Source organism: Ceratosolen solmsi, unplaced genomic scaffold (genome assembly GCF_000503995.2).
Source record: "Ceratosolen solmsi marchali unplaced genomic scaffold, CerSol_1.0 scaffold10, whole genome shotgun sequence".
Taxonomy (NCBI): Eukaryota; Metazoa; Arthropoda; class Insecta; order Hymenoptera; family Agaonidae; genus Ceratosolen; species Ceratosolen solmsi.
In genome coordinates this window covers 23,782,543-23,810,257 of record NW_011948412.1, presented here as the reverse complement: position 1 = coordinate 23,810,257, position 27,715 = coordinate 23,782,543, and the positions used below count along the sequence as shown (strand labels likewise).

Genomic DNA, 27,715 nt, shown 5'->3' with positions numbered 1-27,715 from the left:
TGATCGGTTCTGAAAAATTGAATTTTAAAATGATTTCATCATGATTAATATATTCAAATTTTGTCCTTAATCTGGTCAATATATATATCAAATTGCAAGACATGTACTTGTAACTACTTATAAAAGAAATCGAAACTGATAAGCTATTTTTCTATAAACAAGTTTACAAAATACTAAATAGTATCGATAATATAAGATTGGTGAATAATAAGTTTGTTATATACAAATTAAACAATATCAATTTTATATTGATTGTTTTTTAATTATATCTTATTCCTATAAAACATAAATTCATAATTTTCTGATTTTATATGAATTACCTTTAGTAAATGTTGTTATATGTTTGGTAATTAAAATCAAAATTGAAAAAGTACCTTACATATAAATTATTGGTTATGAGCTATTTAGTATAATTATAGAAGTATTTAATACTTTATAAAAATTCATTTTATTCTATCACTTTTATAAATTGTTAAATACATTAAAAATAATATGAAATACGGATGATACTTATTTAAATTAATCATTGATAATTATTATTATAATTGATAATAACTATAGTAACTGAATCGGATTTTAAAATTTCAATATTGGAAACGTATAGCAAAGACTCTTTTGAAAATTATCAACTTTTTCAAAGTTTATTATGTTTTATTTCATATATTATACATTAAATTTTTCCACAAAGAGGATTTAGTGTTCCTTTTCTTTCGTATAAAGGAGGGAGTGAATTCGTGATATTAATAAACCACTATTTGGGTTTTTGTATGTATGGGGTGTTTCTGAAGGATGAAAGCGTGTATTGTTCTACAAAAATCGTTTAAATGGCATTTCATATTTTTAAAATCAAGAAGTTAAAGCAGTATGATATAGCTTCATATGTCTTTATGCTTCATTTAATTAAACAGAGCTTTTCTTTTAATTAAGTTTTTACAGATATTTTAAATGTTTTTTAATAAAAATTTTTAATGAATTTTATTTCTAAATGAAAAATAGATTGTTACATGCGTTACAGAATTACATAAATCCAATGAAAGATTAGCTTAATGAAAATGTACTTGGACTATATTTTACATTACTTTCTTGATCTTTTCTCAAAACATAGTTCATAGAGTAAAAGTATAGATATAAAAAATAGTCTCCATAGTGTATATATTCTACCTTAATCACTGAATGATAAAAAATTGAATATTTAGGCAAAAATAAGTACTTGAAAATCTTAGAATAATTAAACTTTAAATATACTAAAATATATATTGTAATTTATAATATTAGGTGAGCTGAATATAAAATCAACTGTTTATGATAAAATATAAATTCAAACGTTTTTTTCATCGTTATAATTATTTATTATTCAAACAATAAAATAATTCATTAACGAAAGTATATGGTAAAGCCAGAATTTTACAATATTTAAAATATGATTAAAGTTTTGTCTGTATGACAATTAAAATTTACATAATTTCTTAAAATATTACATATCCTATTTCTCAGAGTCTTTAATGTGATTTTATATAGTAAATTAGTATAAATAATTTATTAAATTATAGAGGTTACATATGCTCATAATATTATGTATCACTTGCTGCTAATTACATCTTAATATGAATTCCTGTGTTAATTATTGAAGTTAAGTAGCTTAGATTTACGTTTATAGCTTCACTATAATTATATTCAGATTTTATATTATCACAACTTGTAAGCCGTGTGTATATATATATATATATACATATATATATATATATATATATATATATATATATTAAAATAAGCGATAATATTAGATAGAAACTTTTATCTATATCGTGTCACATTATAAAATTATATTTTTTCTGTCAATTAACATATGGACCTTATCATCCTATTATGGTATAAAATGTGGTTAATATTTCTTTCATGATCAGAAGACGAAATTAAAGCAAAAAAGATATAAATGACTGTGTATATACTTTGATAGAAATGAAAATAATAAGATATTCAGCTTTATTATCTTTTACACGTATTGAGGTACAGTTTATGAATAAATGGAAAATTAATTATAGTAAACGTTTACCGTATCGAATTTACATAGAATAAGGAAGTTTAGTATATAAATAATACTAATATAAATAAAGACACTCAGCCTTAAAATGGAATTTTATATATATCAGATAATATGATTTATAATGCCATTGGATTTGATAGCCAAATAACTTTAGCATTTGCAAAAGCAAGTGGATGAATTCTCTCGTATATAGTGTATAAATACCCTCAACCTTTATTATCAAAATTTACTTAAACTGAAGTACCATACACTTGGTTAAAATGATTTCTTGGTCAGAAATAATCAATTAAAGGAAAATTAATAAAGAATAGAGCAATGTACCACTAATGCCATTATCCACATATTTGATAGAAACATAACAGGACAGTTAATTGACGGACTCAATAAAATTTAACTATCTGGTATTAAGATATGCATGTCCAAATGATACTCCTTAGTTTTACCAAATATTATTTACATAATGTTGTGATGTAAATAGCGTCAACAATTTGGATGAGTAATCGCTTTAATTAAGAGAGCGATAATATACAACAATTGATTAACAAAGAGTTAAATAAGAAGCTTTTTTGAACAATACCTCTTTTCACAAAAGGATTTTATAATCTAAAGTATATTTTTCTTACAATCCATAATAAAAGGTACAAAAACAGTATACATAATTATAATATAAGATTAACTGCAAAAATCAATAGGTAATATAAAACTTTATATATGCAATGTGAATTAAATATAACAATAAAAAATTATTAAAATAAATTATTATTTATTAACAGTAATGCATAATTTATATAACAACTTTTTAAATAGATTATTTTATTAATCATATTTACATTATCTTGAATTTAACAATATGCATTTTTTAAATTTTAAAGTTAATTGAGTTTTTTCAGTAGATCTAGTTTTGGTGGGAGTAAATTATTGCTTCTTTACTAAATCTCTGTTACTTGTTTATCGTTACATCTACGTTCATAAATAAAAAATTAATAGTTTAATGAATTTTTTGTTTATAAATCGTGAAACAAAATCATTTCAATTATAAATTTACCTCAAAATATAAATAAAATTAATGTTATTGAATAAGTTTAATATTTTACAGAAAACATAATCAAATATAAAGTATATATAAAATATTGTAACACAATTTGTTACATAAAATAATATAATCATTAATAGTATTGAATTTTTTTCCAAATATATTAAAAATAATTAAATCAAAACGTTGGTTACTAGTCAATTGTTATTATTAAATTAAAAATTTTAATTGATAACTATGGTTTTCAAATTTCAAAACATTTTATCTTGTTATTAAAAATATAATTAAGTAATTGATTATTAAGAAATTAATAATTAAATATTAAAACATCTAAAAAAAATTAGACCAATCACATTAATTATATAATAATATTATTTCAAATATGAATAAATAAAGTTATAAAAATGTGAACAATGATTTAAAGAGACTGTCAATACACTTTTGATAAATATCTTTAATACTTCTTAGTCAATAGTATTGTTTAATATTATTATTAGCTTCAGCTTAATATTTATATTATATTTTGACAAATATGAGAGTGACAATTTCACTTTGTTATTAACTTTATTTATAATTAAATACTAAGAACATCTTTTGAATATTTAATAAATAAGGACACATTTACATTTGGAATCACAACATTTCAACATACATATTTTGTAAGGATATTATGAAATGAAATATTAAAGAATTATTTATATTTCTGCTTTTTAAAAAATGAAACCTCATTTATTTCTTTGTCAACGAATTCACTCTCTGCTTTGTGTGTCCGCCTATTAATCGAATGCGGCAAACTGATTTTTTGTTATCTACATAAAATGTAAATCGTATATTTATAAAATAAGAAAGAAAAATGTAAAACATGCAGCACGAAAAAATGTTTGTATATATCGACTAGTCAAACCTGTGATCTTCGAAGAAAATGCGAGAGAAACTTTTGAATATCATCTTTTTAATGCACAACTTAAACGTTATAATGTTCACTCTTGTTGGACTCTTTTGATAATGCTTTTTCTCTTTTATCTAGATTTTTTTGACGTTTTCAAATATCTTTTAATATCTTTTAATTCTTTGAAATAGTTTATGGTTCAGATATAGTATTGATTTTAAAAAACTGCTGTACCAATTGTTTCTTATCCAATATTTAAATTAAAATTTGTTTTCTTTTATTATGTATATTTATTCTAAAATACTGTATTAAAACAGAGAAGAAAATTTACATAAAATATTTTTTTTATTGATTATAAACAGGTAATTAAATAACATTAAATTTACATTTATAGGTGCTTGTGTGCTATTTTTGTAGCTCATAGTTAATATGAAAAGTGACTTTAATGAATTGCACGTCTTATTATCACAGAATGGCTAGCTATTAACATTTTTTTACTTTATAAAGCATAAGCTAATTATGATAGATAATTGAACCCGTACATATGTTCGAAAAAGTTTCTTTCATAATGTACATATTTTATAACACCGTAAAATTATTATAATTTATAAATTTTCAAAGATTACTGATAGAAATAAGTATGGAAATGTGTCTTAGAATTTGTTTGCATGAATAATACTTAATATAACGATTTGCCTCATATTTATATTTAGATGGTTCATATTAATAATCAATGGATATTGAACATAAAATGGATAGAGTTCTTTGTCGTAAGATACAAAATAAATACTATAAATAAAAGCAAATAGAATGAAAATTCTATCCGCCTGTATATAAATACGTATATAAAATCTATGAACAGTAAAAAATGAGAACCGTACAACTATTTTCTTAAAGATATATGATGTTCATTTGACAAATTGTATACAAATTTACGAATGGAAAGATACGATGACACTTAAAAAAATAATAAGAATCTAATTATTTCCTAAAAAAAAAACGAACGAACATCTTCAAATAAAGAGATAGTACCATAAAAGAAATTTTTATATTAAAGAAAATATTTTTATTTTTCAAAAAAAAAAAAAAAAAAAAAAATTTGTTTTTGATTGCTTTTATAAAATGTAACAAATAACGCTGTTATTTCAAATGATGTTACAAAGTATGTCAAGTGTCAGAGAGAAATTTGAGAAAATTACTATTGTCATTTGATAAATTAGCATAAAAATCGGAACCAGTACACAAGAACGATTTAAAATATTTAAGAAAGATTTGAATATTTTGAAAATAAATATTTGTAAAGAAAATTAAATCTTATCATAAATGATTCAAAATTTGTCAAAATTTATGTTGACTACTATTGAAGATAGTAGTTGTTTTTTTTTGGGACAAATTTTTAATAAAAACTTAACTTTGTAAATACAGAATTTAATTTATTGTATGAATTTTATTGCTATCAAATTTTGAACAGTCAAATTAATTAGTAAAATATTTAAAATGTCAGTTTACTCGTGTCGTATTATTGTAAGATGTTTTATATGACCTAAGTAATAAATGTAAACGTGCTAAGGTAATAAATGAATTTATAATTATAACATAATTTTTTGATAATTGTCGAATACTTTTTTATCAATATGAAATTTTTTTCTCACAGTATTTTTAAATATTCTAATCTATAAGAAAATTAAGTTGCATAAAAAGCATAAGTAATGAAAATTTTAAGAAAGTTTTGTTAATAAAGGAGCTCATGCGTGTATATGAAGTAGCTATAATACTCATAGTATTTGAACTGCTTTTTCAATGTTAACCCTAAATATTATGTACACATGTACAACCCTAATACATGTATACATGTGAATAAAAAATCTCTGGCATTTGTTTTCTGTATGTTTGAAGAACATGAAGGTAAATAAATAAAAGAATAAATGTATACGCTCTACGCTGAGGCGACGTAGCTGCTTAACACTTGCGTAGAAATGTAAAAAATATATTTGTGCACACGTTATATAGAAAAGTTTTTCTGTCGGCGCGTATTAGTTTGACATTTTTATTGGTGTCACACATATTTTGTAAGATATTTATTGTACAAGTGGGATGAAGCCGATTATTATTATTACACTCATTGAGACTACGTATTTGTTTCCAATTAATAATTAACATGTAGCATTCAGTATATATATATATATATATATATATATATATATATATATATATATATATAATATGCATATAATCCATAACGAAAGTAAAAAAGTTTATAATTGATCGTTGAATAATTGAAATTTTATATAACTATTTTATTCATAATAATTTTATTACAAAAAACAAATTCGAGTTCAAACTACCAATCCAAAAATTCTCGGTGAATACGTAGTCTCAGAGATTTTGAGCTTAAGATTTGATTAGAAGTTTTTTGTAGCTTGTCAATTTCTATAGTAAATAAATCTTTATTAACGTCTGGTTTCAGTTTTTCGTGAGTTTTTGTGTTGATAATTCGAAAATATTTAAAAGGTAAAAGAAAATCAAATATACAATATCTTTAGTTTCAAAATTTATTCATTTATTTAACATATAACCATTTATTAGATTTTATCTAATGTTGAGTGGCATTATAATTTTTAATAATATATTTTTTTGTGAATATAAGTTTGTAAGTGACGATTTTTTTGTAATTCCTTGATTATATCCTTTTTCATATGTTTTATCAGTTATTGAAAAAGTTATATTTGCGTGTTCGGTACAAAAACAAATATATATTTTTATTCAAGTCATAAGAAAATCTGAAAGAGCTGTGGGATTGTTTTTAATTGTTAATTTAATTAATAATTTTAATTCTTAACAATTTTAATAAATGCATAATTCTTATTCGGATTTGTAAAAATGCTATATTAAAATGAACTTTTATAAATGAAATCATCAAAATGTTTTTCTTTAAAAATGATTAGATTTATTTCCATAACCAAAAAAAATGGTTATGTAAAATAAGGTCAAAAAATGATTATTAAGGAACAAAAAGAGTATGCGATCCGTTTAAACGTATCTACTATTGCGCGCGCGCGAAAGCGTATATAATAAAAAATACCTCTCATTTTTTCTTTCTTTATAATTATAACTCATTCTTCTTCCATAGATATTATTAAAAACATTATGTATAATAGATAGCGAACGATATTCGAGTGCAAACAAGAGAATTTAAAGAATACTGTACAAATGAAAAATTTACTAATAAATCACAAAGTACATAAACCTATAATATGTAGTTAGTATTATTATTGGCCCTCCATCACAATTTCTTAAAATAAAAATGCAATATTTTTTACTGGATTAAATTCATAAAAATTACACTTTTTATTTTTACATATTGCTAGCATCAACAAATTTAATCTGGATATCAAATTATTTTTATAAATCAATTGTTAAAACAATTAAAACATTTAAAGCACATTTTTCTGAACTTTTATCAAGTTGAAAATAAGTAAATTTATATTAAAACTTCTATAATTAAAATATGCTTTTAAATAAATACTCACTGATTTAACTGTCACTGCATAACAATAAATTATTTTCTATATAATAAAAAATATTCTGTTTAATGTTTTATTTTAGTGCAATAATTAATCGCAAAATTTATTAATATGGAAAATAAAATGTATGCAATTTCATTCAATATTGTATTACTATAATAATACTTAATACTATTTCATATATGAACTAGAATATGAATTTAATGTTTTACATCACTATAAATTGAAAATTTAGCTTAATTTTTTGTTAAAATTGTTAAATATACATTAAAATAAAGATTTTTATTTGATATTACTTATTTCATACATGCGAACTCTACCGAAAAATTATTTCTTATAATTTGTAAAAAAATTATAATAAAATATTATTACATTATCTTAATAAATAAATATATCCAATATAATTATTGGTTATTATGATTTTGAATCTGTCTTTAAATGTTTATCATTAATATTAATATACTTATTGTATTATTGTCGTAGTTATAATTATTATTAGTATTGTTATTAATATTATTATTATTATGTAAAATGAATTTTGTTTCAAATAATCTTTTGTGTATTTTAAAAATTGTATAAAGTTGATAAAATATTTAATTTAGGTATCAATAGATACCTAAATTAACAAATCTTGATCTTGAATATCAATAGATTTGTCTTATATAACACGAGTTGAATTTTATTTATAGAGTTCTTAATTTATTTTATAATTATAAAGAATAGGATATCATTTAAAATAAGAATAATAACAATTATTGAAATATATCATATTCAAAATATTTCATTGGTAAAATATTTATTATTTATAATATATAATATTAAAATATTATTTAATGATTACACATACATTTTTTTATTTATAGTAGTTTTTACAAATGTTTTTATTGCAGAAATAAACAAATATATTTCTGTATTACTATTCAGTGAACGAATTTCAGATAATGTAGATAAAATCATACTTTCAATCTACAAAAAATTACTTAATAAATTTTAGAATTAAACAGTATACTATGTATGACTATAGTATAAAACATTCTTCAAGTGAATGAAGTCTAGAACTGAAAATCTATAGTACTACCTCAAAATTTCAGTATCACATCATAGTCAAAAGTGGCAGTTAATATCGACGTATCGACTGGTATATTATATTAAATAGAGGATTGTAACTATTCACAATAGTATTTGTCACGCTATACTTTTATATGATAATACTGAAATAAAATTGTCTAAACATGATCTTATTGGATGCGATTAAGAACAAAAATTATAATTTTCTTCTGTTATTACAGTAAAATATGACATCTATTTTATGCATTATATAGATGTATTATTATTATAATATGAATAGTATAAATATAGGTCAAAGAAAAATTTATTAATTTCATTATTAAAATAAGTTTAACTGACATTTTTTTAGAGATTTGTTAGATAGAGAATATTTTAGAGAAATGTAAATTCTTTCCCATTATGAAGCTAAGACAAAACGCTATTTTATCATTTTATTCTTATAAAGCAATTTCGTAACTTCAATAAAAAGTTAATAAAGTATAATACTTAATTTGGATAGAAAACATTTGTTTAAAAAATTATTATTTTATTAACTATTTCATATTTATTTAATTATTTACCTTTATGTATATTTTTTGTTTTAATTTTAAAATACATTATATATTTTAAAATATAATAATTATTATAATTATTATAATTATTCTCATATTTGCAATTAAACTGTAATATAAGATTTCCGAATTCTAGTTTTGGATAAAATAAGTCGTATACTGGATACACATATGTACGTACTTATTCAGGATGTTCTAGAAATCTTAGATTAATTTAATAGGATCGAATTTTCGATAACATAGTTGAATAGAAAAAAAGTTGTTGAATTAGTTAAGTATTAATAAATAAAATCAATAAATTTAGAAACTTATCGTAATTGGTTAAAAAATTTAAATATAATTTCCTTTTATGATTGCGTTTTCGTAAAAGGCGTAATTTTATGCTTCTACTACAGATAATTAATATACAGAGCTTTAAAATCAATATCTGACTCGATCGATGCCGTAGTATTACAGTAAATAATAAACAAATTTTAATAAAATTTAATAGTCATTATTGTAATATAAGACTCACCTGTGAACGACGATCCTAGATTTGTTATAATACAGGAGCTGTTGAGTGGGGTCCGTAGTTTCCATTACATATAATCTAATTATATATATATCATTCGTAATGAATTGATTATAAATATCAAATTAAAATATCAAAGCATAAAACTTTTAACTTCTAGAAATAAAAAATATTGTATAATTAGTATAATAATTATTCAATTTTAATTCAATCTTCAATTTTTTATTTTCATTCCATTTACATAATGTATTACCATTACATTTCTTTATAAATCTAGGCTCTTTTTCATTAGTCAGTGAGCAATTTCCGACGGAACACTATACTTTTTCTATTCCTTCTAGCTTTTTTTATTTGTATATGTCCTTCCACATTTCTCAGGAACATACGAATTAATATTAAAAAATTCTTTGTATATTTAAAAGTATCAACAAAAACTATATGAAAACTTTAAGATATTTTCTTTATTATTAACTACTTAGACAATAGTACGCTGAAGTACCATTAATATGGTTGATTATATCACTTCCTCTACCGAAAATTTCAATTATAACTTATCTATAACGAAATGTTTAAAAGTGAAATCGAGTTGTACTTCTGTGCCTGAGTAGGTTCAATAGACTTACTTTTTTTTAAAAATTTTGTATGACATTTAAACACTCAGATATGCAATATAATTTTCTAAATTTCTAACTTCTCGGTAAATACATTTATTTCATTGTATTAATTAATATTAAACTTTAAAACTTTCTTTCAACGGCAATTTATTATGTTACATATGCAATTTTTCATTTTTTCATTTCCAGAATTGTTGACTTTCTTAATTCTACTAATAAAAATAATACTATTATATATTTTTTTATTATATTAAAGAATAACACATTTTAATATAGAAGATTTTAATTCAATTTTTATTAGTTATTCGATTTTAATGAAAAATTGCAATGTTATTAACATTCTTTTTAATGTTTTTTATTAGGTAAGTAACAGTTTACGCAAGCGAGATAAATTTCTTAAATAAAATTAATAAAATATCTTAAGGGAAACGTACACTCGTTCGTTTATCTTATAACTACTTTTACAATTTACTTTGCTTTAACAAAAATTTCTAATTTGTCTTCAAACCTGATTATCATTCAGAAAAATTACCCTGTGACAAATGGAACAGGGATTCATTATTGTCTATGTATAATATGTATTTATTTAAAGCAAGTTACACCAAAATTTACAAAAGAAATTCAAGAAATATGTATGAAAAAATCAATAACTCACAAAATAAAAAGTTGTGAACTTATAATTGAAATTTGAAAAAAGTATAAATTATTATTTGAATAACAACAAAGATAAGAATAGTTACATTTTTATTAGTAATAAATGGTACTTTAATAATATAACGTATATAAATTATTCCTTATTTATATAGAATCTGAAAATGCTGTCTATCAATTTTAGTAAAAGTTTTTGTGTATTTTGATTTGAAATTTAATAAATTAAAAATTTAATTAATTTAATTTAAAACATTTTTTTTTATAATTCACGAATTTTCGTATTTATTTCTATTAATTAATACTTACTTATATTATTTTTTATTTATAAAAATTGTTCTATAAATTATTTTCATTTCTATTTTAATTTATGTACTATATATCAATATCCTTATATAATAAAATCTATATTTTTCTATATCTTTCACAGTTAAATTATATTCTCTTCGAATATTACAATTTTAATTATTAAAGTACATAATTCTATTGATATGTTAATATTTCGATTACAGTTTTTATTTTTATCTAAATAAAATTCTATTAAATATTAGCAAGTTAAGATATACTATATGACTATAATTACAGACGTATTATGAAATTATACTAATTAACAAATTAGATTAATTTTGCGTATTATGTACAAATATCACGACGTATTGAAAAACTAAATTTGTAATAATAAATTTTACAAAATTTTATCTTATCACCTTATAAAAATGAAATAAAATATATGTAAAATCTATTATAAATTATATTAAATGTAAAACTATAAAAAACCGTAATTAAAATTATATGTTATAATGTGTGAATCAGCAATACTCTTAATTAATGATTAAACTTTTCGGTGTAACTTGCGGTACAAAATGTATGACCGCCTAAAACGGTATGCCATTTATTATTTTCTTTTTCTTTCCTTCAGTCCCTTCTGGAAAGCCATTAATATAACGCGATTATTGTTTCAGCTTTGGTCGAAAGTAATATTTCTTTTTTTCACTTTTTACGTTGTTACTACTTTTGTTGACCTAATTTTCTTCATAAGATGTATGGGTCAAGCGTAGTACTTAAAAATGGAATTATTTTGAGGAATCTAATGCTATTAATAAAAAAATTATGGTTTAAACGTTGAACGAAATTTATTTCTAATTTGCTAAAAATGTCATCAATTAAAATTTATAAAAAAAAAATAATAAATAATATTGACAAATAAGATTATATTTACTCATATATTATCATTGGTAAAGCATTTTATCCTGCTAAAATAATCAATTTCTTAAATTATATCGAATGTTACCTAGGTATTTATTATAAAAGTAATCCTTTTATCTTTATTAATAATTGTATTTTATTCTATAAAATATTATAAATAGTATTTTTTAAAGGTACAAATAAAACAATATAAATATCGAATAATTTCAAAAATTTTTCCGGTATAATATTTCATTTTATAATAAATTTGATCGTACCGTAATATGTACGAATTTCTAATGGTATATACATAGTATATTAAATTTCTTATTCGAATATTGTCCATTTTTAAATAATTGTATGAAAAATAATTCAGTTTTTAATGTATTTATTTATAATATGTTTTCATTTTTCACCGAGTTATTTCATTAGGATATTCGAAAGAAAGGAAAACTATGATAATTTGGTATCATTAAATCTAATTACGGAACAGGAATGAACTCGTTTGTAAAGCTTTCATGAATGAAAAATAGTAAATATTTTCCTCGTAAATAGTGATCTACTTAAAACAAGTCACAGAATTTGCGCCGTCACCAATGCTAAAAAAGCGTCATCCGCCGCTAAAGCTAAAATAATCTTATGCCGTGTCATAGAAAAGAAAGAAAGACAGAAAAATGGAATCGAACAACATAATATTATTCATTTAATTGAGGAAACTTCTTTCCGCTTTACTGTTACTGTTATACTACATTTGTCTAATATATCATTTATTAACAGCGATTTTTAATTCTTATTTAATGAGTTTAGCCGTAGTTATTATTTAGAATAGATGGCTGCTCCAGTTAATATGGCAGTGCTCATTACACAGATCAACAAACAAAAAGTTTTTGCATACTGATTTCTTTTAGTTATGCATTATTGCTGTTTAGTTTGGATGTATTCTTCTCTGCTGAGGTGTTTCTCTCTCTCTCTCTCTCTCACTCTCTCTCTCTCTTTCTCTCTCACTTTCTCTGGTCTGGTTAATTATCAAATCAATTAATCGATATATTTATTATTATTTTGTATTTATTTAATCGAAAAATATCATCCTTTATATTCCGCTTTGAAATGACAAATCGATTAGCAGTTCACAGTTTCTTCTCTCATTTATCTAACTTGATCAATTTGTCCACCTACAGGGACATCTGGATAACTGTTCAAAAGCAGCTGCTTCTCTTTAACTCCATGATAGATAAGGCCAATTCTATGTATGCATGCAAGTTTATGATAGACGCATGCATGTGTATCTAAATCGTTTAAGCAAAAGCTTTAACTAGCCTTCTTCGGCATACCCTTGCAAATTTCTTTGTTCAATGGTTTTGCAGCTATCAATTATCAATCTTCAATTGCAAAGGCGAATAATGCAAGCATTTTAAATTTCAAATCTTTTTATTTGTTAATCTGAGTTCAAAATCTATATTATAATTGTGTTAAAAGTATTCTAATCGACAAAATTTCTTATACTCGTTTTCAATATTAAAGGACATCCCGAAGAAAAAAAAATTAGTTTTAGCAAACTTAATTTGTATTTTTTCAGACTTAATATTATATGTTTGCTTGAAATATTTTCCTCGATTAAATAGAATAATTTGTTAGGCATACTTAATTACTATTAATTACTTTATATGCTACAATAATTTTTTAGTATTTAGAAGAATATAATAGGAATTTAAAACTTTGTGTGTTATAACAGTGAACCTTTTGTACAAAGGTAATATATGGTGAACCCTTAATAATTGCAATATGTGCTCATAAAAGTTATTAAAAATTGCAGTGATAGGTAGTTTAATTTTAAATTCGTAAATGTTTGGCTTCGTTAAGTATTAAAACTATGTAAAATTACTACCATTGAAAAGGCGACAAAGTCAGTGCATTTTTAAATTGTCTTAGACATATCTTAAAAATTTATTTTAATATGAATATAAACTAATAATAATATTAGAGTTAATTAAAAAAAATTTTGTATTACTTAAATTTAACTAATTATATGTATTAAATACATGCAAGTAGTTACATTTATGTACGAATACTTATATAAAATCTATTTAATAATTTTAGTAAAATTTTTAATTTAAGTATAATATAATAATTCAAGTTATGTTTCACTTTGAAAATGATCGCACTTGAAAATTTTTGCGTAATCAACCAACCAATATTTTTTTCAGCGTATTAATAAATACACTGACTTTCATCATTATTACAGATGTTTCCATCGCGTAATATGTTAATTTTATAATATATCATATAATAATCACTTTACTTGATTATTTGAATAATTAATTATAAAAATATTTACGACAATTTAGTATTTAATTAATATATAATTGTTTATAACAATTATTAAGCGTAAATTATTGTAGAAATTTGTGAAATCGTAGTTAAAGTTTTTATTTACTCACTACGTTGCAGGCTTCTAATATATATTTCATTTAATCAGAATTATCCACGTGTATATAATGAAGTAAGTTTTTGTCTTATTTATGTTCACTATTAAATATAGTTAAATATTGAAAGTCGAATACAATATTTCATATGATTTAATATTTTAAAATAATAATTAATAATGTACTACAATAATCAATGATATTTTGATATGTAAGTAATATGTAAGTTTACGATATTAAATAGATAAGTACTATGTACAATATAACGAGCATTCAATAATAAGTTGAAAAAATTCAATATATATTCAACTTATTAAGCTAGAGAATTTTTAAATAATCAAATTATATTTACGTTAAACTACTGGATAATGCTGAATATTAAAGCATAAAAATTCATATTTTTTAAATATTCCTGAAGCTTCGAAAGTTGGTTTTTTTTGTACGAAATAAATAAGAGAAAAATCAACACTATTGGATAATTATATTCAGGAACAAATTTTGTATATCACATTAAAAGAATAACCCTTGATATAAAAATCAATATGACATTTTGTTAGAACAATGCAATATAATGTGAAAATGAAGCAAAGCACGTAGGTGTGCATAAAAATAACTCAAATTGAAAACTTACAAGGATGTATGAAATGACTTTTCGAAAAGAATTCTTATAGCGAACGCTAATCGAGGCATTGCGCCAGGCAGCAAATAACCCCGGAAGAACCTTTCCCGGGAAATTAACTGAGGGCGGAGCTTGCGGCATTGAGCTTGTCGGAGAACTGCTGTACCCACCATTTGGTCAGATTGAGATAGAATTCCGGCCCCTCCGGCTCGTAATCGAGGTACGTGAAGTCCCGATTACTCGCGGGCCTCGCGGGCTCGATTTGCGTACCCTCGTGCCATTCATTGAACGATGTCACGGAAATGATGGACGCTCCACTGTTTACCGCACTCCGCCACGCAAATTCATAATACTGACCGTGTCGTCGATGCCTAGTGTTTTCTGCGTTCCAAGGTCGAATCTGTGGGCACACACGGTCAATTTCGTTAGTCAGTTGCTATTTTTTCATCTTGCTTCCCGTAGGGTCAAAGGTCATCGGGGTTACATCGGCAGTACAGTCAATATGCCGGAGTACAATTAGTTATCTTAAAAATATTTAAAATGTGTGCTTCTTTATCTTTGTAGAGAGCTCTTACTGAAGTTTTTAAATTAGTGGAGCACGAAGTTGGCGGATAATCGATAATGACTAATTGTGTCAACTTAACCACGCATTTTTAATATTTTCAGAACTGCCAATTATTCGCAATGGTGGTATTTGTGTCTATTATTAGAAAGCTCAATTTTCTGAATCGATGATGAAGGATTGTGTGAACATATTAAATATTACATAATTAATGCAACTCTGTTCTTATTTGAAAATCTAAAGAAAAATGTTTTCAATTTAAATATCTTATTAAAAAAATTCTTATCTTATATATATAATTATAGAGCACTCTGAAAATAAATGAAAATAATATTTTTAATAAAGAAATTTAAATTCTTTGTACCAAAGATTTTAATTAAATTTTGCCATTTTTTATTTGAAATGCAGAAGAATTAAAAAAATTCTTGGATAATGAAAGGTAACTGAATGTATTTCATTAAATTACAAACCGATTAAAATTAAATCAAAATTATATTAAATCCGGTTATTGGATCACCTGTTGAATTAAAAAAAAAAAGAAGAATTCGAAGAAATAAAAAGGTCGTTTTTCTACACTTTGAAGGAAGAACTAAGAAATGAGAAATTTTTATTTTACTTTTAGTCTAATGGATATCTCATTACAGTTCTCCTTTTACCATTTTAAACAAATTTAAATTAACTGAAATACAATATTTCATTTAGAAGCCTTACTTTGAAGTTACAAAAATCTTAGTCCATGTTATTTAGAACATAATCATTCACAGAAAGGATTGGGGTTATCTCTAACCATATGCTGTACCATATGCACAAATTAGAAATGTGCTTATGGGATGGATGTATAAATGCAACGTTTACATTCAGCACTTTGAAAGATGCTATTATGATTTGTTATTTTTGAGAAGTTAGAAATACGAATCAGTATATAATAATAATAATAAAATGTTCATTCCATAATGTAGAATAAAATGTCTTGAGATCTTACATAACGTTTTAATAAATTAATATCTATACTAAACGAGAAATTAAATGTAGTAAAAATTAAATATGTTTTTTATTAAAATAAATAAAGTGTAATACAATAGAAATGCATAAAATAATAAATATTTTACGTACATATGAATAAGGATATAAAGATGAATAAATTGCATAAAAATTGTATTTAAAACGCGATAAATTACTTTAAGCTTTCATAAAATCAGTTAAGATACGACATGAATCTGTTTTCTAACAAGATTTACCATTAGATTATTTACCATTAGAACTATTTGAAATATCGATACAAAACTGTAAAGTTTTAGTACCAGAAGTTTCTATACATCGCAGCATAAGTTTACGTAATTTAATAGAAATTTCATATAAACGTGTCAATATGGAAAGATACTAAAACTTTAGAAGCAGTTACTAAAATTTATTCTCACCTAAAATTCTCTATCTTTGAAGAATTAACATTTTAAAATATTCTGATCCTTCACTTTTCATCCGTACATTCTCTCCCCTATCCTCCTTTTCCTCATAAATCTTTTTGTGCCCCTTCCACCCACCGATACCTACCATTCAACTACTCCGTTACTCCTTATTCTCATCCTTTTCATCTCATTCATTTCCATTCATTTGTTTTCCAATCGCTTAGTCTTGTTCTACTTCCTTAATGTCTTTACTCATACTTAGGCATTTCACCGCTGTCTTATTCTCATGAAAGCGTACAGCTTGTTTCATATTCGTCAGTTTCTTATCTCTCACGTCTTATTTTCATTTAAACTCTCCGCCTTCCCTTTTATAAAATATTAAATTTTGCGAATATTCTGCATCTATTCGAGGGACTATCAAACTTTTCTGCAATCGTAAACTGAGATAAGACGACTGTCTATAGATCGGAAAATTGAATTTATACTGAAATCCTTTTTAGAGCATACGCTATAAATCTGAAAGAGTGAAAAGTCGCTCCGTCGCCAATAAAAAGTGCACCCATGTTTGATGCAAGTAAAAACGTAATCTGATTCTAGTAAATTATAGCCCAACGCAAAAACGTGATAAATGCCTTTTTCCGCCCGATATTTTGTAATAATTCAGACGAATGTTATAACGATTCATCCGCACAAAATCCTCAATTATGTTTAATTAATAAATTAGTTCTTTTTTTATTCCTTCAAAATCCACTGATTCTTTCTCAATTTATTTGTATTGTTTTAATATTATAGTGTATTTCTATTAATTACATTGCTTTTTGAATATCATCTTTTCGACTTGATTATATTTATAACTTTATTTTCCATTTAATACTAGTACCAGTGGAATTAGTGCTTACAATCAATCGTAATTCGAGTGAAAGACAAGACACCCACATACCCGAAGAATAGAACTAAAGGACGTGAAAGCGCCGACGGCAAATCTTTCCACTTCCAGATGTATAGACTTACTTGAGTATCTATACTGTCCATCTCGGTCAAAAGAGATAATGCACCGCCATATTTATAATCTATATTCGATATATCTACCAAGTATCATTGAACCGATAGGAAACTTTTAAAATTTGTATTCTCCTATCTGCGATTCTTTTTGCTGAAAAGTCGTGAAACTATTTAAATATTCGCAGAACATAAAATAATATCGAGAGACTACATGTGCTGCCCGTAAAAAGTATTAAACATCGAGTTTCCCTTATGAAGTTTGGTTTTTACCTTTTTTTATTTTTTGTATTTAATATATATTTTAATATTTACATGCTATTGGATATCGAAATATAGCAAAAAATAACATGTCAAAAATTTAAAGACGAAAAATAATAAAAGAAGTTAATTAAATTTTAAGATTTACAGACTCAAATAGTTTGCTTGGTTAAATAAATTAAGGATTAAATTGTTTAGTGTTAATTTAACTCGCTTCATTTTAGTGTATTTCTACCAAGGAGAATAGGTCACAGATACATAATAATATAATATGTGAGTTTTAATAAACCTATTTCGATGAGTTATAATTTATGATTCTATGACTTTTCATTACACATGTATTATAAAAAAATCTAAAAAAGTTTTATTATATTTTTCAAAATTCACTTATAAGTTCTTTATGGTCGTGAACGTTGTTTAAAAAATATAAAAATTTATGATTTTTTATTTTTATTTTAATGAAACAAAAATGTATATATGTTAAGAAAAGTGCAATACCTAATTTTCTTATAATTTTCCAAAAAATTCTACGAAATTTTTCTTTCTCAAAGCTCGAATCTAAAAATTTCTCCTTCCAAAGTACGAGGAAGAAATAAAAATGAACGATGTGGGGGCGGCTTGGCACAACGCAATGCGACACTCGTTCGCAGTATTATTCACGTTTAAATGGATATACGCCGGTGAATTTCAATCCGTATATATGTCGATTATTGTGATATATAGACCAAATTTTTTGACATCTGTACGTTTATACTCGAGTATTTTAAAAAAATATATTTTTATTTATCAGTAAAATTTCGATTTGATATATTAGGAAATCTATTTGATTAACTTACGTATTTGTTGTAAACCATGTAAACATAAAGTCCTTATATTTTATCGTTATTGACTTTATATACATTGTAAATATGTTGCTTTTTTATTTATTTTCTAACACAATTTGAAACAATGTACAACTTCTGCGAAAATTTCCTTTTTTTTGTAAAGAAGATTAGATCAATTTATTTTGTCTATATTTTGTCATCAATAAGATTAGCCGCTCAGTTCTATATAATAATATACAGTAACCATGAATTTTTGTTGAACGTCCAATAATTAACAGGAATAATTACCGAGAAAATGTGAAAGCACTGATACAATGATAAAATAAGATGATTAACAAAATATTCACTACTAGCCGTAATAGATAACATTTACCTGAATCTGTTTAAATTTAATATTAGTAGAAATTGATTAAGATTAAAATCCTGAAAGGCGTTGAAGTCGCCTGATTTTTTTCGATAACTGTAAAAACTAGCCTACTTTCATGCATTTTCTCATTATTTAATATCAATTTTTGGGTTACACTAAATTTTTTTTTTAATTTCTCTTACAACTAATCAACTAGATCAATGCACTGAAAGCACTCATACGCATACTCCAGAAAATAATAATCGTTATATACACACTTGCCGTTTTATAACTTTTGTCCCGTAGGCTGAAAAATCACTTTATTGTCGTGGCGCGTAAGTAACGAAATTCTCATATTAGTGATATTGAACGGACCACTCCTGCCATCATCTAATAACGTTATTTAAACAATGCAAAATAATATCGAGTCTCCATTATAGTACGAATTTCTTCATTTTTTCATCATTATCTATTTAGCTTTTCTTCTCTTTATCTTCTTTATCTTCTTTAGCTTCTCTTTATCTTTTCATTTTTTCGTTTGATTATTTATTAATACAAACTGTATTATGTATAAATGTTTAATTAAATTAAATTATTAACAATATTATGTTTGCACTCGAGTAATAAGTGTAATTTAATACTATATTTCATTTTCTAAAAAATAAAATATTCTAAAAACATCATATTGCATTTAATAAAGCTAATTTTTATAATTAATTTCACAGTTTTAACGTGTTCTACATCAATTCAATCATATTATATAATCAGAATTTTTGTAAATGTACATATTAAAAATTTATATTCTTCAATTTATTAAATTATAGCAACGACTTAAATTAATAATTAATCTATAGTTTCATTATTTTCAATGAAAAGCTCATTAAGAAGTTTCTTAGTTGGTTTCGGTTTCAATTTACAATATGTTAAGTCTTCATGTTTTATTTGCAAATTATTTTCTATAAATTGTATTTGAACATGTTTTGATAATAAAGAAAGCAAATGATTTGCAAAAGGTTTGAATTTTATTTAAGTTTAAGGATCTTCATACAGAGATTAAAAATTGTCTTTGATACAACATAATCTTAAAACATATTTGATTAAAGAATATAATTTTAAAAATACTTTAAGTGTTAATATTAATAAATATATTAACAAAACTTGTTTCATATATATTTATTTTAAATGTAATGTAAGCAAATTCATGAAAAGAATATTTTAATTATAGTAAAATAGACTAAAAATTATTTTTGTTTGAATTTCATATCGAAATAAAGCACGAAAAATGACTTTCATTTTTAAAATTGAACTGATAGAATCAATTTACAACCTATGAAGCTTCATATTATAAAAGAATTTTATAAAAATCAATAAAAATTGGATTCTCTTAGGTAAATGATTGAACGATGAAAGAAAAGTTCACTGCGGTTACAGAACAACAGTGCCAGTCTAACTTTCGCTTATTATTCATTTAATTACTCGCGAACAAAAACGTGCTTTCATTTTAGTCTCTAATTTAAATGAAAAAATAACTTTCTTTTCAAATAATTTTTACGATGTAAATTATGATTTTAATTAAAAATGTTTAAAATTTTAGCATTTTTTAAAATGAATATTAATTATAATTTATTAATATATGAAATCATAATATATTTTGGTTTATTTTGATAATATTTATAAACTTCAAAAAACATCGTTATTCTTGCTCTTAAGAAGATATGTATCATGTAAACTTTAAAATGAACGTCCAAAACGAATAATAAATTTTCTTTTCCAGCTTAAACTTCAAGAAGCTATAATTTAGCTACATTTACAACTGATCTAGAGATTTTGTTTAGACTGTGTATAGTTAAGAAAAAATGTAATATTTAATATGAGTATTTTTTTAATTTAAAGGCTAATGAACAATGAAGATTGACATTTGTTTTAAATTATTTTTTAAATCGGAAATTTTCTAAATATTTATGAAAAGATGTAATTTTATTAAATATTATAGGTATTCTGATTAATTTGCATCACAAGAACTAAAATTTCTGTTATAGAGTAAAAAAGACATACTAAAATATATAATATTAGAATTAATTATTTATTTAAATAAATATAAATATCTAATTGTAGAGATTATTGTATTAAATATTAGCGCGAATATAACAAGGAATTTACAGGATATAGCTAGGAATATACACGTTTTTCTTATTTTGAAAACAAATAAAATTTATTTCATTTAAATTTAAATTAAGCATTAATCAAACCATATGTATATATTTATCCGGAGTTCCTTTATCTTCCTTTATTTTCTATAATACAATACATATCTTTCTCTAAAGGTATATTGAATTTATTTACCTAATTAACTGGAATTTCCGGTATTTATTGTGAATATAATTATTTTATGCAGTATATAAACAGATATGCTACAAATATATGTTTTAGCGAATCAAATAAATTCAACTTATAAAATATAGTTTAATCAGTACTTATATCTGTGATTCTGAATCTGTTAATTTATTAGGAATTATTTGAATTATTGGATTATCTGTCAAGAGTTTCATATGTTTATACATATGCAATATTAAACGTCAGGAAATTGGGTATTTTTTCATAAATGAACAAACTATATGTATGTAGTCATGTTTCGAGTTTGTTGAGTAATTTTTAGAATCATTAATCACTACACCATGGAAATCAATTAATAATTTATAATTGGAACATAAATACGATTATCGATAAAATAAAGCTACTAAATTTTTGTTTTCTGTATTCGGAATTGTTATGAATTCATTTTTAAATCCTTGGTTTAGTAAACTTTAATAATTATAAAACAAATAAATATTTTCCTATATTTTTTACTACAATTATAAGTACGCGAAATAAATTTATAGAAAATATTATTTAATTTTAATAATAATTTTATATATACTCATACTATGATTTATATCTAACTTTTTACACCTAAAACTAGGAATGATTAGTTATGATAATAAAATAGTCTCAATAATTGTTAAAATAGTTTCCTCGAATTTGTATTAGCATGTTCATTAAAGTAGATAATCGATTCAGGAACGATATAGGTTTAATTAAAATAGAAAACATTTTAAATGATTAAAAAAAATGTATACAAATTTATTTTTTAATTTAAAAATACCGTATCTTAAATTAGAAGTATGCTTTCTTTTGTTAATGTTTCGGTTTTTGTTAGTTAATGATTTGTATTTCTAAATAAATTGTAAAATTAAATTTGAAATCATGTCTTGCTTTAATTTAAAATGTCTAGAGAATTATCAAATTACAGAATTATAATACTTCAAGATAAAGGAAAAATATGTCTGTACTTAAAAAAACTCACCCGCGTATCAATGTATCCTGGTCCCAGGCTGGGTATGAAGAGCAATCCATTTTGATTCGCAAACTTGTTTAAGTCCTTCCAATTTTTCCAAGAGCTGCCGTAACTAAAACCATTTATACCAAAATACGTGTAAAATCCATCGAAGTGGGACTTTTTGATGTGATTCTTGTGCTGAGCATCTACCAAAAGCCCGATATAAATGGCGTCTAGTTCAGTTCCTCGAAGTGTCAGATTTCCGTGTTCTGATAACAATTCCCACCAGGCACTCGATGGAAACACATAAGAGTCATATATATACACAACTGGTAAGACTGTTCCACTGAGAAAAATAAATACATAAAGAAGTTTGAATTGATAATGTTGTTTATTATCTATGATAGATAACGATTTTTCAACAATTTCTATATTTTCCGTCATTATTAACTGGAAACCTCCATCTTTTTAAGTATGAATAAAGTTAAGAAAAAAAAGAGAAAGTGCTAAGTTTTTTTTATTAAATTATGTATGCTTTTACCAAATTAAATTAATGAATACTTACTCAGATTCTCGTCGCATCCGATAAAGTGCCGGATGAGAGCCGTATTGACTGAACAAATATCGCAAATGTTCCATAAGATTGATCGGATTTCTTCCTTCATAAGGCTCAATATGTGGAGCGATTTTCAATTGATATCTATGAGCAGCATCCAACAGATCGGGCATGATGGAGTCAGTGTTTTCGTTACTCGTCGGCGGAGTCCAGGAAACTATTACCGCTCCTATTATAGTGTACGATTGTTATATCAAATGCATTGCATTAATAAAGCGGTATAAGTCCATATTTCAAAAACAAAACTCACCAATGCCAGCCTCTTTTAATTGCCTCATATGAAGATCGATGATTTGAGGATTCATGGAACTGTAACATCCTAGAGTAGGATAATAGTTGGCACCTATATCAGCTGGCGGTAAGTGACTACCCTCGGGATAGATTCTTTTATCGCTCTTTTTCCAGTACGGAAGATAGTCGTGGTTCCAGTGTCTCCAGACACCGTCATATTCTTTGGAACGATACCAAGCGTAGTAAAAGATGTGGACGTTGTAATTTGGTTCAACTACTAAGATACTATTTAGGAGCGGCAAAACTTTATTTCTCATCTGCCGGGCCATTTTCGATGATTTGTCTTGGATAATCTCCTGTTGCACTCCCCTGTCACTTTTATCATGCTTTTCCATTTTACTTGAAAAATTTATAAGAAAACTTAACTATAACTAAACTTAAAAAATGATATCTATTATACTTTTATCGGCGACATTAAATATTTGTGATAGAAGTGATATTTAATTTAATTACTAGATAAAAAAGTTTGTATTTCATTATTTTATCTCGCTTTTAATTTTAATCTTGTCTAAAAGAATGTAAAATTATTTTTTGTAAAAAAAATTACATTACTCGTTATCATTAATCACATCACCTTTTAATTCTCAATTTTTACTTTAATTTAATTATTATAATATCTAATTATCTTCTAATTAGTTTTTAAAGAAATTTTATATTCATTAATTATTTTTTCAAAAATAAAAAAGACAACCATAATACTAGATTATTATATAAAAAATTATCTTACTGTAAGTATATACGTCCTAATTATATTGGAAGATAAATAAATAAATTAATTAATGCATACATGGTGTTTTCCGATGTCGTTATCAATGCTTTCGTTGGATTATTTAACAAAGTACTCCATTCGAGAGTCGCTGTCACTGCGTGCGGTTGGCACTTGACTGATTCCAATGGTGACAGCTTGACAATTATGATCGCTGCCATAAGAGTTGACACTATCAATACCATCGCCGATAAGTAAAAACACTTTCTCAGCGACACCGCTGTTATCAGATTACCCAAGTACATGTTTACCGATTAATATTCCTTTTAAAGATATATTACTACGAGCATCGATATCGCTCTCTTCTCCGTGTACAAAGCCGATTTTAAATTTTTTGCATAATTTCCATATTATGCGAATTAATCGTGAATTTAGGTCCAAAGCAAAATAAAAAGAACAAGAACAATGATAATGACGACGACGTGCTCGGCCTCTGCGACAAACTCGTACACAGATAAACCAGAAGCAGCAGTGAAATCGATATCTTCAGACAAAATGCTGGCGAATTCTCGTACTGATCCGGGTAACGGGTAAACAAAAGACCGATCGAGGCCGTCGGTATATCAAGACCACTTCTGACAGGCAGATTGCTTTTCTTTGGTGGCGGGAAGGAGAAGGGAGTCGTGTAAAAGGTAATACGAAAGCCGTGTGAGAGAGCGAGTAACGTATAGTCAGGGCTTAAAGAAATATTGATAGTTGTCTTTGAAACGTTTTAGTCGAGAGTAATGCTATCTTTTTATATCGGGATTTCTCGTTAGGTATCTGACATCGCGAAAGACAACCTCCGGTTGCGGCGCAAGTCCCTCCCGGAATGCTTTCCTCCTCGGCAGTTTTGCCACTGGCCCTCCACCAAGAACTTCCCTCGCCCACTCATCCCGACGATATGCGCGGGTCGCGCAGGCGTACTGCGCTCACGTCTCCCACTCCTAGAAGCTGGGATTAGAGAACGCAGGCGCCACGGGTTACTCGTCATTACCCCTATCATCGGGAGGGTATGGGATTTGTTAACTGCATTAATAGTGCGCCCGCTACCGCGCGATGAATATTAATAGTTCAGCTAGTATCTGCAGTAATGAATGATAATAAGGAATTATGATTAATAAGGAAATTAAACAGTGAATAGGGCTACGGGACCTTTTCGGAAATATAGAACGCCCAAGCATGACTTTACGTAATGTTCGCACTTCTTCATTTCGAAAAATAGAAATTAAAAAGTATGGGAAAATATTAAGAGATGATGAGCAACTCAAAAATTGATAATACAACTTGTATAAGTTAAACACTGTTGAATAACGATAATCATATGAAGAGGAATCTTTTTTCTTTGTTCGTGAATTTTTCATATACGAACGAAGACTCTTATAAAAGTTTTCTTAAGAAACTGATAAATTGTCGCGTAGCTTGAAAATTTAACTTTAGCAAACTAAACTCATAAATATTTGCGTTGAATAAAATACGTCTCGACGATTTTTCGACTTCAAATTTATCTCGTACAAATTTAAGAGAACAATTTAAATTAAATTTAAATTTAGATTGGATATTAAAAAAAAAAAATTAAAAAATTGTTTAATTATATTTATCATACCTTACGATATAAATAACATAAATGAATGTATATAATTATATATGAAGAAGATAATAACATTAATTGTACTACATATAAATTGTCTTTATAACATTATATATTTAGCAATGTTAATCTTCAGCTTTGACATTTTTAGTAAATTAAAAATGAATAAGTTTTGATTGAAATATGCGTTCATTAAAGAATTATGATGAAAATAGAATATGTCTATAATAGGATTTCTATTTCATCATTAAATACAGTTTTCAATATTAAATTTAAAACGACTGATAAATTATACGATAATGGCTTACATACAGTTTTAAATAAAGTAAATATAGTAGAAATAAACATAAAACTAAATAAAGTAAAGAGTAAATTCTGTAATATTACTTTAAAGCATTAATAAAAAAATTTAATTTTCCGTAAATCATATATTAAATATTAAATGTATTATTTGGATATTGCTTATATTTTGTGTTTGTAACACTTTAAATAAAAAATACATTATTTCAGACTTAATATTAATAAATAGTAAGCGACGAACAATATAGATTATCTATTAATTAAAGTATTATAAATTTATTACATTAGTTAAATACAATGCTTATGCATGTTGCTATGTATACGTATATATTAGGAGTAGTATATATAAGTAGTACCAGTCAGACTTCCATGCGACATGGCATGGTATCTTCCAAAATTGGATTTATAATTTATGCATAACTACTCAACGCAGGAAATAACTATTTTCAAATTCATTAAACTACCATATTATTTCATAGATTTCATATTTAAGATGTGTTTTTTTATTTACAATTACTGATTTCATTTTAACAAGAATAACAATAATAAACGTATTCGTAAATATTCTTCATTCATCATAGAATTAATCTAAAAAATAAAAAATAATAATTGTTCGAATAATAATTGATTTACTAGTGAACATATTTCGTTTTTAGCTATTAAACATTTTGGTAATCTAGTTATATATCTAACGTTTTTCACAAATCTTTTTTTAAAGTTAGTATTTTAAGAAATGATTTGTACTTATCTTTATCGAGGAAGCTCATGACTGCCATACATCAAATCAAATCAATATGAAGACTTACTTTTTAACTTTATCGAACATATAATGTTGTCATTGTATATTTCTTTTAAATATCCGTTTGATTATATTCTAGTAAATTTATGATATTATTTTCAATATTAAAAATATCTTGTTCAGAAATATTATATACTATATTTTATAAAGAGCTGAATTATAAACTATATTTTGTAGGTCTACTTTGTCACGTCTAATAATGTAAAAACAAGACCAGGTAAATATACATTTTTATTCTATTCACAATAAAATGATAAAGCAGGATTTTATTGTTCTTAATTTATTTTATATGATTTCTCATAATTACATATCTTTTTATTCAGTTAAGACATAAAAGCAGAATATTTTAAAAACAAATACGGAAAACAAAAACGAATTCAATTCACATTCAAAACAGGTACAAATATAGATATAATATAATATATGAACAAATATTAGAATAATTTTATAATAAAAAATCTTTTAGAAATCTGTGTAGATTATTTTTATTAATATTATTTTTAATAAAACATAAAAAAATATTCATATTACAAGTAATAATAGTTTAATT

At 24.5% G+C, this 27,715-nt stretch overlaps 1 protein-coding gene across 1 annotated transcript; it reads right to left on the bottom strand.

Moving 5' to 3' along the window:
* Positions 1-15,098: 15,098 nt before the first annotated feature.
* LOC105362854 (glycoprotein endo-alpha-1,2-mannosidase) lies at positions 15,099-24,797 on the bottom strand. Its single transcript, XM_011500368.1, has 5 exons — positions 24,518-24,797; positions 23,690-24,069; positions 23,389-23,608; positions 22,851-23,169; positions 15,099-15,509 (listed from the first exon to the last, which is right to left on the bottom strand). Exons 1-5 carry the CDS (start codon positions 24,739-24,741, stop codon positions 15,225-15,227), a joined length of 1,428 nt encoding a protein of 475 aa, XP_011498670.1. The 5' UTR covers positions 24,742-24,797; the 3' UTR covers positions 15,099-15,224.
* Positions 24,798-27,715: the final 2,918 nt, after the last annotated feature.

What these genes read in the sequence shown, in the direction of transcription:
- LOC105362854 (XM_011500368.1), bottom strand. Translation starts at nt 24,741, where the DNA reads ATGTACTTGGGTAATCTGATAACAGCGGTGTCGCTGAGAAAGTGTTTT. An exon ending in ACGACATCGGAAAACACCAT is followed by an intron (nt 24,070 to 24,517) that starts GTATGCATTAAT and finishes AAATTTTTCAAG; the next exon opens with TAAAATGGAAAAGCATGATA. An exon ending in ATTAAAAGAGGCTGGCATTG is followed by an intron (nt 23,609 to 23,689) that starts GTGAGTTTTGTT and finishes ACACTATAATAG; the next exon opens with GAGCGGTAATAGTTTCCTGG.